Here is a 13,855-nt window from a genome sequence, read left to right on the forward strand (position 1 = left end):
TGAAGTTAATGCATGGCAGCATCATTTTAGAAAATGTGATTTGTGTTTTGATCTCTCTTGTCTTTTTCAGCAGGTTTCGTGGATGGGGTGTATAATGGGGCTATCTGAGATTTTCCTTTTGATCCTAATTTTGCAGATTTTTGCAGGAAGCACTTCAGGTAACACATCTGACATCTTGGTTTAGACATGATGACACATATTTACCAGCTAATTGTACTTTCCCTTTTGAAACAAACAAACAAACAAACAAACAAACAAACAAACAAACAAACAAACAAACAGACATATTGATTAAGTGTTTACGTTTCTGTGTTAACATTTATTTTTGGTGAATCCTTTTCTCTTTCTCTTGTGTCACATATTGATGCGATACAATTAAAAATAACTCTCAATAATACATGGTGCAGTGAACTTGGATTACACATTAGATAACAGCCTCAAATATGAACTCATTAACTTATATTTCCCTTAAACTTTTCTCCGTAAGTATAGTTTTAAGCGAAAACTTTGTATTTGGCACCTGACTTCCTACAATACTTATGTGTTTAAGAAATTCCTGCTCAATACTAAAAATAAAAATAAAGTTCCGTGAACATGAACAATGTTCTGGCATTCAACATGCCTTTGAAATATTAATCCAGGCAGGTCCAGTATTAAGAGAACACCTGAAACCTCACATTCAATGGTGATTTTAACAATGTCCTTACAAATATATGAATATAATACACTATAAACTGTGGTAATATAAAAGTCAGATGTCTAAATGTGATGTCATCACTCTACAGTGAGATTTGAACAAATTTGTTTTCAGTCTAACCGAACTCTGGTAGCCAAAGAATCCTGAATAATAAAAATATAGTTTATTTATGCCAGTTTCATGTAAGAGTTTAATTTTCACTGTTTGATTTTGAAAACCTACAAACAATTAGCGACAGAATGCATCAAACCCTCCTCGTTCTTTTCACAGGGACACAAGTGACCAGCTGTGATTCATGTGATGATGAAGCCTCCTGCCAGGAGTTACAAGAAAGAGGCGACACTTTCACCAGCCAGGCGCTCTTCTGTGTCTGTAAAGATGGCTTTGTAGGCGATGGTATCACCTGTTACGATAGAAAAGTCTGCAGTGACTCTTCTTGTTGTAGCCAAGGTTATCACTGGTCACCAGAGAGGGGCTGTGTGGACATTGACGAGTGCTCCTTCCCAGACTCACCCTGCAAGCCGCCTCAGGTTTGCAAAAACACTCCAGGCTCGTTTGAATGCTTGGAGCCTTCATCCAGCACCAGATCAGGCCTCTCTTCCAAATCTGTCCAGTTCAACTGTGGAGGCATCAGTTGTCCTTTAGGCTCAGACTGTATCAGAAATAATGGGACTGTAAGCTGTGCTGACCCCTGTGAGCACTACACTGTACTGAATGATGACTGGCGTTCAACTAATAACACATTGATCAACCCTGATAACATATTGAGCCTACACTGTGACCGAGATGTAAACTGGCAAGGCTGGTATCGACTGTTTCTGGGGCAAGATAGCGCTCAGATTCCAGACCGCTGTGTAGCTGAAAACAGGTGTGGGACCCATGCTCCTCTGTGGATGACTGGAGCTCATCCCACACAGTCAGGGGAGATTGTAAATCGCACAGTGTGTAATGCCTGGTCCGGCAGCTGCTGCTATTTCCCCTCACACACCATCCATGTCAAGCTCTGCTATGGAAGCTACTATGTCTACAAACTTGTGAAGACATCAGAATGTCATCTTGCATACTGTGCAGGTACTTTTCCTTTTAAAGCATTGTTACACTGTAACAACAATCTACATTTCCTCATCTAACCTATTTATTTAAACATTTTAAGTGAAAGCACTATTGTCCTCTTGATATTGTATTAACTGAATATTTTATGAACAGAAATTCTCACTGTTTTTCATTTCAAACAGAGGTGAATGGAACAGGCCCGGTAGTTGCTTCAACACCTGATCCGAGACCTCAGAACATCACCACAGCTCAGACAACAACTGACGTCACTGCAGCAGTAACAGCTCAGACATCAAATGTATTCACTCCCACAACAACTGCCGTCAATGCCACAACAACAACAACAGACAACAGCACAGGAGTTGAGGGTCAGGTCCGTCTGGCCAATGGAGGAAACAGCTCCTGCTCTGGCAGAGTGGAGATCTTCCACCGTGGACAGTGGGGGACAGTGTGTGACGATATCTGGGACACGCTTAATGCTCAGGTGGTGTGTAGACAGCTTGGCTGTGGCAGGGTCCTGTCAGCACCATCAAGTGCACATTTTGGACAGGGCAGTGGGCCCATCTGGTTGGATGATGTCAGGTGCACTGGCAACGAATCAAAGCTCACCGATTGCAGGCACCAAGGGTTTGGATCTCACAACTGTGGTCACCACGAGGATGCTGGTGTCGTCTGTGAAGGTAAATACACATTTGTCCAGATAAAGGCAATGAAGGCTCACTCTGTAACAAGCTGAACATGGTATCTCAACAACTATAGGTTAACTTTGAGCTGAGAGGATCTTTGAGTCCACCTGCTGGAGAAATAGGAAATATGTGCTTTGCACTTTACTCTTTATTATCTGCAGGTTGTTTCAAAGATACCATCGTCTTCATGAAGTCCATCTTTCATCTTGCATCAACAATATTGTGCTGCTTGTTTTTCTGTTAGCTGGTTCACCAGTGAGGCTGGTCAACTCTGACAACCGCTGCTCTGGCAGAGTGGAGATCTTCCACCGTGGACAGTGGGGGACAGTGTGTGACGATGGCTGGGACCTGAGGGATGCCAACGTGTTGTGTAGACAGATGGGCTGTGGCTCTGCCCGTTCAGCACTACAAAGTGCAGCTTTTGGACAGGGCAGTGGACCCATCTGGTTGGACGACCTCAACTGTTCAGGAAATGAACCATCGATAACAGACTGCAGACATCGAGGCTTTGGGGTCCACAACTGTGGCCATGTTGAAGATGCCAGTGTCATCTGTGAAGGTAAATGTTGTATATATTTAAAGTATACACAAATTCATTTTACTAACATTTAAATAGAATAACTGACTCTTTAATTACTTGCTATATTTACCACAAACAATTAATATTGCTTTGCATTCCACTCAGTCAAATTTACAGTAAAATATGTCTTTGCTACCTTCCCACATATATTGAGTTTCATGCCCAATGAGAAAATAATCAATTATACCGTATATGTAATAAATACATTTGACTTTTCATCAATTATTCTATTGGAAAACAGTGATGGATAATGCATTCTGATACCTTAATACACTAAAAGTACAAATACTTTAAAGTAAAAATACTCTGTTACAAGCAAGAGTCCTGCCTTGAAATATTTCTATAGTAAAAGTATTTCAGACAAATTCCCCTGTGACTGCCAAACTATTATGTATTAAATCATTACATTATTATTGATAATAAACTAATTGTTTCAGCTGTACTTTGATGTAATGTTCAGTACTGGTGGACTAAGGGTGGGGGAGGCGGGTGCGGTCGCCCGCCTTATATGATAAAAAAAATATATTAGTTATGATTGTAACCATGACGTGGAGTTGTTTCACCAAAAATCCATTTCGCCTTCCTGTGTGCTTGTGCCCCACCACATGCAGCTGGTGCACTTTTTTAAAATATTTTTGGCCCCTGCACCTCAGACAGCCTGAGTTCACCACAGCTGTTGGGTAGGATTTATTGTTATTTTATGAAACACTATATTTAAAAATACTTTCCTCTTTTTGTGTGCGAAAATATTAAATTGTAAAGGGTATACTGTAAGTAGGCTACAGTAGTTGAGTAAAAGTACTTGGTTACATTTGAACACTGATGGCAGTGCATGCTGTAGTTGCCTTGAGACTTCATATTGACTTTTCTTTCAGTCCAACCAGAAATAAACAGCACAGTTTCACCAACCACTGGTGAGGAGCAAACTACTGTCCATGAAACACTAGTTAATACAACAACTGCCGTGACTGCTACAACACCGACAGACAACAGCACAGGAGTTGAGGGTCAGGTCCGTCTGGCCAATGGAGGAAACAGCTCCTGCTCTGGCAGAGTGGAGATCTTCCACCGTGGACAGTGGGGGACAGTGTGTGACGATCACTGGGGCCTGGTTGATGCTCAAGTGGTGTGTAGACAGCTTGGCTGTGGCAGGGTCCTGTCAGCACCATCAAGTGCACGTTTTGGACAGGGCAGTGGGCCCATCTGGTTGGATGATGTCACTTGCACTGGCAACGAATCAAAGCTCACCGAGTGCAGGCACCTAGGGTTTGGATCTCACAACTGTGGTCACCAAGAGGATGCTGGTGTCGTCTGTGAAGGTAAATACACATTTGTCCAGATAAAGGCAATGAAGGCTCACTCTGTGACAAGCTGAACGTGGTATCTCAACAACTATAGGTTAACTTTGAGCTGAGAGGATCTTTGAGTCCACCTGCTGGAGAAATAGGAAATATGTGCTTTGCACTTTACTCTTTATTATCTGCAGGTTGTTTCAAAGATACCATCGTCTTCATGAAGTCCATCTTTCATCTTGCATCAACAATATTGTGCTGCTTGTTTTTCTGTTAGCTGGTTCACCAGTGAGGCTGGTCAACTCTGACAACCGCTGCTCTGGCAGAGTGGAGATCTTCCACCGTGGACAGTGGGGGACAGTGTGTGACGATGGCTGGGACCTGAGGGATGCCAACGTGTTGTGTAGACAGATGGGCTGTGGCTCTGCCCGTTCAGCACTACAAAGTGCAGCTTTTGGACAGGGCAGTGGACCCATCTGGTTGGACGACCTCAACTGTTCAGGAAATGAACCATCGATAACAGACTGCAGACATCGAGGGTTTGGGGTCCACAACTGTAACCATGGTGAAGATGCCAGTGTTGTTTGTGAAAGTAGGTTTCCTCTTACATTTCAAAGTGTTTTGATATCAAAAGTTAAATACTGAGGTGAAGGTTTATGGAGGGTCTCAACTCAGCCTCATCTGCTATATATTATATTTAACGTTTCATCTCCTTTCCTCATACATACATTCTGTGACCCTATCTATTCTGTCTGTAGTCCAGCGCCCTCCAGTCCAGCGTTCTCAGCTTGTTTGTGGAGCTGATAAACTCCAAGTTGGGCTGGATCAGGCAAGCCTGACATCCTCTGGTTTGAACCCATTCTCTGGTAACCTGGCAGCCCGCAACTGCTCCTGGGCCAGAGTGCATGATAATGTGGTGTGGTACGAAGTGGAGGCTGTGGAGGGTGTCTGTGGAAACACACTGAGGGTAAAGTCTTAATACTGCTTCAATTCTTTTACTGTGAATTAATAACGGCATATCTGTAGAAAAGAATAGGTGTGGTGCTTCTTATCTAAAGGCCTTTTCACCAGGTCTTTCCATGGAACAGTCGATTTAGGCAGGACCAACAGTATTCATTGCCTTACAGTGCCACCAGATCCTCAACCTGAAGGATAGTTTCTCTAACCACTTGACTCATCTTCTGTCTTTCAGACCAACAGCACACATGCCATCTACTCCAACACGTTATTCATTTACCCAATGACCAATGAGTCCTTCTCCCTTCCTGAGAGTCTTCCCTTCTCCTGTGCTTATCCCCTGGACACAGACGCCAGCCTGAATGTGGCTATCCGACCATTCCTAGAGTAAGGAGCTCTTTATTGAATGTTCAACTTGAACGATACTCTTATTTTAGAGTACTTATACGGCTAACATGCAAAACAGAAGCATAGTAAAACTAAATAGTTAATTTGTTCAAGATCTGGATCTGTTTCACAGTAGAAACCTGTTTAAAAAAATTACATAAAAGATTACAAAACGATTCAAGAATCAGTGACACGAAAGAAACACATTTAAAAAATCCAAAACTCTCAGCAGAAAATCTCAACCACAGAAGAACAACCAACTCTAATTTCAGTTTTTTTTTGCAGTTGGATAGCCAGGCTTTATTGTTCAGGGCAAGTGGCAGCAGCATGAGCATGCAGGATATCACATCTTAATCCTATATAAATAGTAAAGTGGATTGTATTATGAGTTGTTGGATAATCTGCTTTGCAACCAAATTCCCATACCGCAAAGTTGATCACTCCATCCTATAGTTACCAGTTTATCCACTGGTTATGGTTTAATGAACATATCATTCATCACAAAAGCACAAGAACTCCAGAAACTTCAGGCACCTTAGATTTAATGTACCTGAAGAAGCGTGATGGAAAAAAAAGTCACTTGGAATAAAGACTTGGTTGCCATAACATATATTTTCTTGACAGGCTAAACGGTGGTATTTCAGGCTCGGGTTCCAAAGCCAGAGCGGCCATGTCCCTGTTCCGCACCTCCAACTACACAGAGACTTATCCAGCAGGCCAGGTCACCCTGCCAGTGGGCTCACCGTTGTACGTGGGCGTCTCTGTGGCGGGTGAAGATCCAAGCTTTGCAGTAGTTCTGGAGGACTGCTACGCCACTCACTCATCAAACCCTGATGATCCTATGCGATACCCTTTCATCCAGAACAAGTAAGCGCCCCTCTTCAGCAGAAGGCTTGTGGAGGAAGTGGGACAATGTGAAACGTATAGTAACGTCCTAAAGACCCATTCCATCATCTCTGCCAGGTGTTCCACTGACCGCCGACAGGTGTCAGTGACTGAGAGCGGCTCGTCCCTCCGGGCTCGTTTCTCTGCCCTGTTCTTCCTGCTCCAGGAAGAATACCAAGACGTTTTCCTCCACTGCGGCCTCAGCCTGTGTGACCAGAGGAGGGCCTCCTGTGTCCCAGTAAGTCATACAGATCAATTCATCGACAGCATTGTCAATCCATAATCAACGCCACTTACACACTGGGTTTTGATGCTATCTCAATCTCTTATTTTTTCCACCCTCTCCCACTGCGTAGTCTTGCTCAAGCAGGATGCATCGCTCGGTTTCCAGCTCTGATCCTGTTATGCCCCTCAGCATTGGACCAATTGTTTGTGAGTATGAACTACAATTTGGTCACGTATGATGACTATATGCAATTAATAACCATGTTTTTGTCTCTTTCTCTTTTAATTTCAGGGGACAAGTCACCAGAGTGAGCTGTTTACATACAACAGAAACATTTCCTATAGTCATAGTATTTTGTTTTAAGTAGCTATTCTTGAGATAAAAAAAGGTGTTTCATTCAATAATGAAATATCTCACAAAAAAAATGTAAGTAGGCTAGTTTTTTTTAATTCTCAAGACAAAAAAGTTCCTTCATTGTATACTTATATCTCATCTTGCCTTTGTAAAGGAAGTTATAATCAAATAGTTTTTTTAATAAAATTAGGATTTTCTTCTCATCCATGTATAATACTGGTATAGTCATCGTGTGTATATGTATTATTCATATAGGGGAGAACGGGGTAATCTGAGACACTTTTTACATTTGCTCCCCTCTAAGCGAGCTAAAATTATTTATCACTCAAATTTACACATTTCCCATTAATTCAGGATATTTCCTAGAAATGGGCATTAGAAGAATTTTTTCAAGACAAAGGGCAGTGAAAATATGATTGTTTTAAAAAAAGTTGTCATGTGGCTCACTTTACCCCAGCTGTGGGGTAAACTGATCCACTTACTTTTTCCACTCTACCATAACAACACATATTGTAACAGTAAGAATCCTGAAAGCTAGCCACACATTCCAGAACTAATGTCGGACTAGTAAAAGAATGATGGGGTTTGGTCAAAGCAAATTTTCTGTACACTTGAAAGTAACTCTGAACAAAATACAAAATCAAATACAACATATTATAATTCAAAACGTTTTAATAAGATTCAAATGAAAGATAGAACCAGTTAGATTAGAACAGAGTCTGGGGGTCAGAACACAGGACCCTTAGAGCCAGCTAGTGTCTGGGGGTCAAAGCACAGGAAAATCAGAACCAGCGAGAACAGCCTGGGACTCAGAACACAGGAGAAGACCCAACTGGATTATAACATCAGCCTGTCATACTCTACAGCTAGGCCTACTCTACATTCCAGCCCTGAAGGTTACAGGGAACGATGAGAAGGTGCTCTTTCCGTGTGGTTGCCCTAGGTCATCTTCCTGGTGTATTTCCTTGGCATGATGGCTTTTCTACAATGTGTATGACATTAAAATAAAAAAACATATGTCATGTAATATTACATTAAAATATGTTTAAGACTAAACTTAACTTGTGCCTCATGGTGGGGGAAAGTGAGACAGTGGCTCACTTTCCCCCACAGCATTTGGCTCACTTTCCCCCACCACCACAATTTGAGAAAAAACTACCTCTCTTAGCATTTCAGGCTAATCTTCAGTTATCAGCATCACATGGTTTCATATGTTGGTAGTTCATCAACACGTATGATACATTTGCTTTGGCACAACAGTTGATTAAGTTGACAGCAAGAACATTTACTTTTACATGCAAAATACCTATTTTGGTGAAATAAACATGCTTACCACAGCACCATGAGGTCCACTCTTTCAGGGCCATGGGGAAATGAGAGGGGCTTGAAAACATATATCTCACATGACCACAAATGTTTTCCGTTGCCTAGATACAGGGGGTGGCTCACATTACCCGATGCCTCAGATTCCCCTGTTCTCCCCTACATATGACTTAAAGAATTTGATTGCTTAGAGCCATCATTTAATTTTCTTATTTTTCATTAACTAGAAATTGTTAAAATATTAAATAAATAAATGACGTTTAAAAAACTGACTGAAATCATGTTTTTGTTTGCAAGTTGTGTATCAGCACTACTGGAGTAGTGAACTACATGTAATTAGGGGGCCAAGCCCGAGTAGGGCTGGGACCGCGTTTTGCAGAGCAACGCGGTTCCCAAGCCCTGCGGGGCAGGGAACCCTATTGTTCTTGTAGGGATTATTAGGGGGCCAAGCCCGAGTAGGGCTGGGACCGCGTTTTGCAGAGCAACGCGGTTCCCAAGCCCTGCGGGGCAGGGAACCCTATTGTTCTTGTAGGGATTATTCCTATTCCTTACGTAAAAGTGGTGCTGCAGCCCAAACCATAAATGGTTGAGACATGCCACTTGCATGACTACATCCAGGTCCATGCCTGGTACGCAGACAAAAAAATTCAGACATGCCGACCACTAGGTGGCGCTACAAAAAAAGGAAAACGTGTATAACTTCCACACCGAATGTCCGACAGTCAAAAACTTTATATCCACAGATGCACACAAGTCAGATGCATCTTTTGAGATAGGCCACGCCCATTTGTGTATATATACATTTTTCGCTACGTCGCAAAAACTGTGTCAGTCACCAAAACATACTCCTCCTACAGTTTTTGCCCGATTTGGACGAAACCAAAAGCATTATGCTCTACCGACTCCCACGAGCAAAAGTTGGTCAAATAATTTTTCTACGACCATCGGAAGACCAAACGCTAGCGCTTTAAAGATTCGATTTTTCGATATGGAACATTTCTTCTTTTTATTTAAAATGGTGCTGCAGCCCAAACCGTAAAGGGCTGGGACATGCCACTTGCATGACTAGATCCAGGTCCGTGCCTGGTACACAAACGAAAAAATTCAGACATCCCGGCCACTAGGTGGCGCTACAACAACGGAAAACGCGTTTGAGGCTAATAACTCCCACACAGAACGTCCAACAGTCAAAAACTGTATATCCACAGATGCCCACAAGTCAGCTGCATTTTTTGAGATAGGCCACGCCCATTTGTGTATATATACATTTTTTGCTACGTCGCAAAAACTGTGTCAGTCACCAAAACATACTCCTCCTACAGTTTTCGCCCGATTTGGACGAAACCAAAAGCATTATGCTCTAATGACTCCCACGAGCAGAACTTGTTCAAATAATTTTTCTACGACCATCGGAAGACCAAACGGTAGCGCTTTAAAAATTCGCCGATTAGCTTCCTTGTAATACCTTGTACGTAAGTGATCATAAATCCAAAACTATACATCGTATCAAGACAATATTTTAGAAATATGGTCGTACTGTCCTAATGAACATCCTCAAAAAAAATTGGAAAATTTTGCCAAAAGGGGGCGCCAAAAACACAAAAAGTATACATCTCCTTATCCACTTGAGCATCTTTCTCTGCAATTTTTTTGCCTTTTGGTCTATAACTCCCAAACCGAACATCCCACATTCAAAAACTTGACATCCACTTGTTTGGTACATTGAGCTGCATCTGTCTATCTAACGTAGTTTTGCAAATGTCATCCTTAGGGGGCGCCAAAACCACAAAAAGCAAAGAAAACGCGTGTGGGGCTATAACTCCCACACCAAACATCGCACATTCAAAAACTTGACATCCACTTGTTCGGTACATTGAGCTGCATCTTTCTATATAACACAGTTTTGCGAATGTCATCCATAGGGGGCGCCAAAACCACAAAAAGCAAAGAAAACGCGTGTGGGGCTATAACTCCCACACCGAACATCGCACATTCAAAAACTTTACATCTCCGGATTCCGTGAAGCGAGGGGCCGGCGCCGCGGACGACGACGCCCGTTCCCGAGTCGCGTGGGAGGCTTGGCCCCCGTTCACAACTGCTTGCAGTTCTAGTTAGGGGGCCAAGCCCGAGTAGGGCTGGGACCGCGTTTTGCAGAGCAACGCGGTTCCCAAGCCCTGCGGGGCAGGGAACCCTATTGTTTTTGTTGGGCCTTTTATTCCTATTCCTATTCCTTACGTAAAAGTGGTGCTGCAGCCCAAACCGTAAAGGGTTGGGACATGCCACTTGCATGGCTTATCCAGGTCCGTGCCTGGTACGCAGACACAAAAATTCAGACATGCCGGCCACTAGGTGGCGCTACAACAAAGGAAAAGGCGTTTTGGGCTATAACTTCCGCATCGAAGGTCCGACAGTCAAAAACTTTATATCCACAGATGCCCACAAGTCAGTTGCATCGTTTGAGATAGGCCACGCCCATTTGCGATAGGATAGATTTTTTGCTACTTCGCAAAAACTGTTTCAGTCACCAAAACATACTCCTCCTACAGTTCTCGCCCGATTTGGACGAAACTAAAAGCATTATGCTCCACTGACTCCCACGAGCAAAGGTTGGTCAAATAATTTTTCTACGACCATCGGAAGACCAAATGGTAGCGCTTTAAAGATTTGCGAAAATTCCTTAAAAAAAAAAAAAAAGGGGATTTTCTTGAAACTCAAGGGAGACTATCATGGGACAGACATGAGTCTATAAAAAAAATATGGGCAAGAAATTCCTATGTATGCCGGACTTATTTAAAAAAAGAGTTTTTAAATTTTTTTGCCTGTTTTCGCCATTTTCTAAGTCTTTAGGCGGGAAAATGGGAAAATTCAAAAAAGTGTCTTTACAATGGAGAGGTTCACAATTTCATTTTGCTCATAACTCCCCAACCAAACATCGCACATTCAAAAACTTGACATCCACTTGTTTGGTACATTGAGCTGCATCTTTCTATCTAACATAGTTTTGCGAATGTCATCCATAGGGGGCGCAAAAACCACAAAAAGCAAAGAAAACGCGTTTGGGGCTTTAACTTCCACACCGAACATCCCACAGTCAAACACTTTATGTCAGCTGCATCTTTTGAGATAGGCCACGCCCATTAGCGTTTGGGATTTTTTTTCGCTACATCGCAAAAACTGTGTCAGTGACCAAAACACACTCCTCCTACAGTTTTTGCCCGATTTGGACGAAACCAAAAGCATTATGCTCTACCGACTCCCACGTGCAAAAGTTGTATAAATAATTTTTCTACGACCATCGGAAGACCAAATGGTAGCACTTTAAAGATTCGTGCAAATCCATTTTTTTAAAGTAAATAAGGGATTTTTTTTTAACTCAATGGATACTATCATGGGGCATACCTGGGTCTATAAAAAATATATGGCCAAGAAATTCCTAAGTGGGCGGGACTTATTAAAAAAATTTAAATCACATTGCAATGTAATAGAATGATTTTAACGAGAGCATTTTACATCTTGATTCTTCCCGGCCAGAATACCTGGGGTGACCAATGACTGAGGAAAAGACAATACTGGAAAGAGCAAGAGGGTCGGAGCAGAATAATGCCACAGAAAGACATCAAGAAATAAGTGAAGAGGAGGTTTTCCGATTCAGACAGGGGGACAGAAGCAGGGAGAAGCAGAGGGTCTGACTGCAGTCCCAGCCTAAACTACTGTATTTTTGTTCTCCCTCCATAAAAATTCCACCACAGTAGCATAATATGTCATGTCACTCAAAATAACATTTTTCAGTTATTGCCTGTTTTCTGTTGTAGCAATGTGTTATATAGGGTAAGCTATGTATGCAAAAGATTTACAAAAGTCTTATTGTATCAGAAAGTATGATTGAAGGAGAGACAAAACTCTGAAACTGCAAATAATACTTGCAGAAAGTATATTGAGTGTGTATTTTGACAATATCTTATTGATTAGTTGTAGGTATTGTTGGTAAAGGGTAAATAAGTTCCATGTTAAGAAGCCAGCTGTGTTGCTCTACATGAGATCTACATTTAATTGTCTTTTGTGTATAGTTTAAAAACAAGTATGTCGTCCATTCACTACACAGTGACAGTGGCTTTGAGATTGATCATTTTTATTTGAATAGCCAAGCAGTAGGCTAGCCTTCTAAACACTCTCACATATCACAGCAATCTGGCTGCACAAATTAAACCAGGTTACATCATCTACTGTCAAACATAAATACTCTAAACAAATCTGCTTGTTTTATAATACAAAGCATATCAAAAATAACATGCAGACAGAAAATTATGAAGCCAGCTGTGTTGCTCTACATGAGATCTACATTTAATTGACTTCTGTGTTGTTTAAAACAAGCATGTCGTTCATTAACTACACAGTGACAGTGGCTTTGAGATTGTTCATTTTGATTTTAATAGCCAAGCAGTAGGCTAGCATTCTAAACACTCTCACATATCACAGCAATCAGGTTGCACAAATTAAACCAGGGTACATCACCTACTGTCAAACATAAATACTCTTAACAAATCTGCTTGTGTTATAATACATAGCATGATTTTAACTAGAGCATTTTACATCTTGATTCTTTCAGGCTATATTAGCTGGAGTGAGAGGAGACAAATGAAAAAGGAGGAGAAGACAAGCCTTTAGACTATTTATTGTCCCCAAGGGGAAATTCTATTTCCCTTCACAGTAGCCTACATTTATGGGCAGCACGCCAACAGACAATAACAGATGGACAACAATCACATCAAAAATAACATGCAGACAGAATATGTAAACAGAGTGGGACTGGGGTGTTTTATCTTGACCTTTGCTACTATGGCTGCAGGCACCAGGCTTTAGCCGTAGCGAGCCCTCCTGCACAACAGAGAACTGCTGCGTCCAGAGGGCATAATGATGAATTGGCAGTTGAGTGGGTGTGTGTCCACACCTAAAAAAACAGTTGCTGATTTGCCATGATGCTTTAAAGATGAGCGAATTTATTCTCATTATTTTTTGTTTTATGTATATATATATTATTTTTCATGCAGATATATATATTTATTTGATTATTCTTGTCTGTATGAAGTACATGTGTATTTGTGAATACAGGTGCTGATGTGAATGTATGAATATACTTGCCAAACCCCATGTGGGTTTGGGGTGAAAATGTAAAAAAATAAAAATAAATCAGCCTTGCATGTTTTTTCTATCTGTTCCTGTTTTATTTTATTATTACATTATGCACAATTGTAATATTTTTTATTTCTTGTATTTTTTTCATACGTATTTTCTATTGTAAAGTAATATAAAATATAATTTAAAAAAAAATCACAAGGGCAGTATTTTGAAATACGTCACGTCCGTCCGCTGCTGCCAGCCTATAAAAGCTGCAAGACGCATCATTCAAATTGCTTC

At 41.4% G+C, this 13,855-nt stretch overlaps 1 protein-coding gene across 1 annotated transcript; it reads left to right on the forward strand.

Moving 5' to 3' along the window:
- Positions 1–936: 936 nt before the first annotated feature.
- Positions 937–7,074, forward strand: LOC307251524 (uncharacterized protein; the record flags this gene model as incomplete). The annotated part of the gene is made up of 11 exons (XM_080028892.1): positions 937–1,768; positions 1,933–2,430; positions 2,681–2,995; positions 3,892–4,094; positions 4,660–4,900; positions 5,067–5,275; positions 5,501–5,652; positions 6,277–6,519; positions 6,616–6,775; positions 6,894–6,969; positions 7,055–7,074. The coding sequence occupies 11 exons, from the start codon at positions 937–939 to the stop codon at positions 7,072–7,074; spliced, it is 2,949 nt and encodes a 982-aa protein (XP_079885018.1).
- Between the last annotated feature and the right edge of the window lie 6,781 nt (positions 7,075–13,855).

Source organism: Ammodytes marinus (assembly GCF_949987685.1).
Source record: "Ammodytes marinus genome assembly, chromosome: 6".
In the NCBI taxonomy this organism is placed as follows: Eukaryota; Metazoa; Chordata; class Actinopteri; order Uranoscopiformes; family Ammodytidae; genus Ammodytes; species Ammodytes marinus.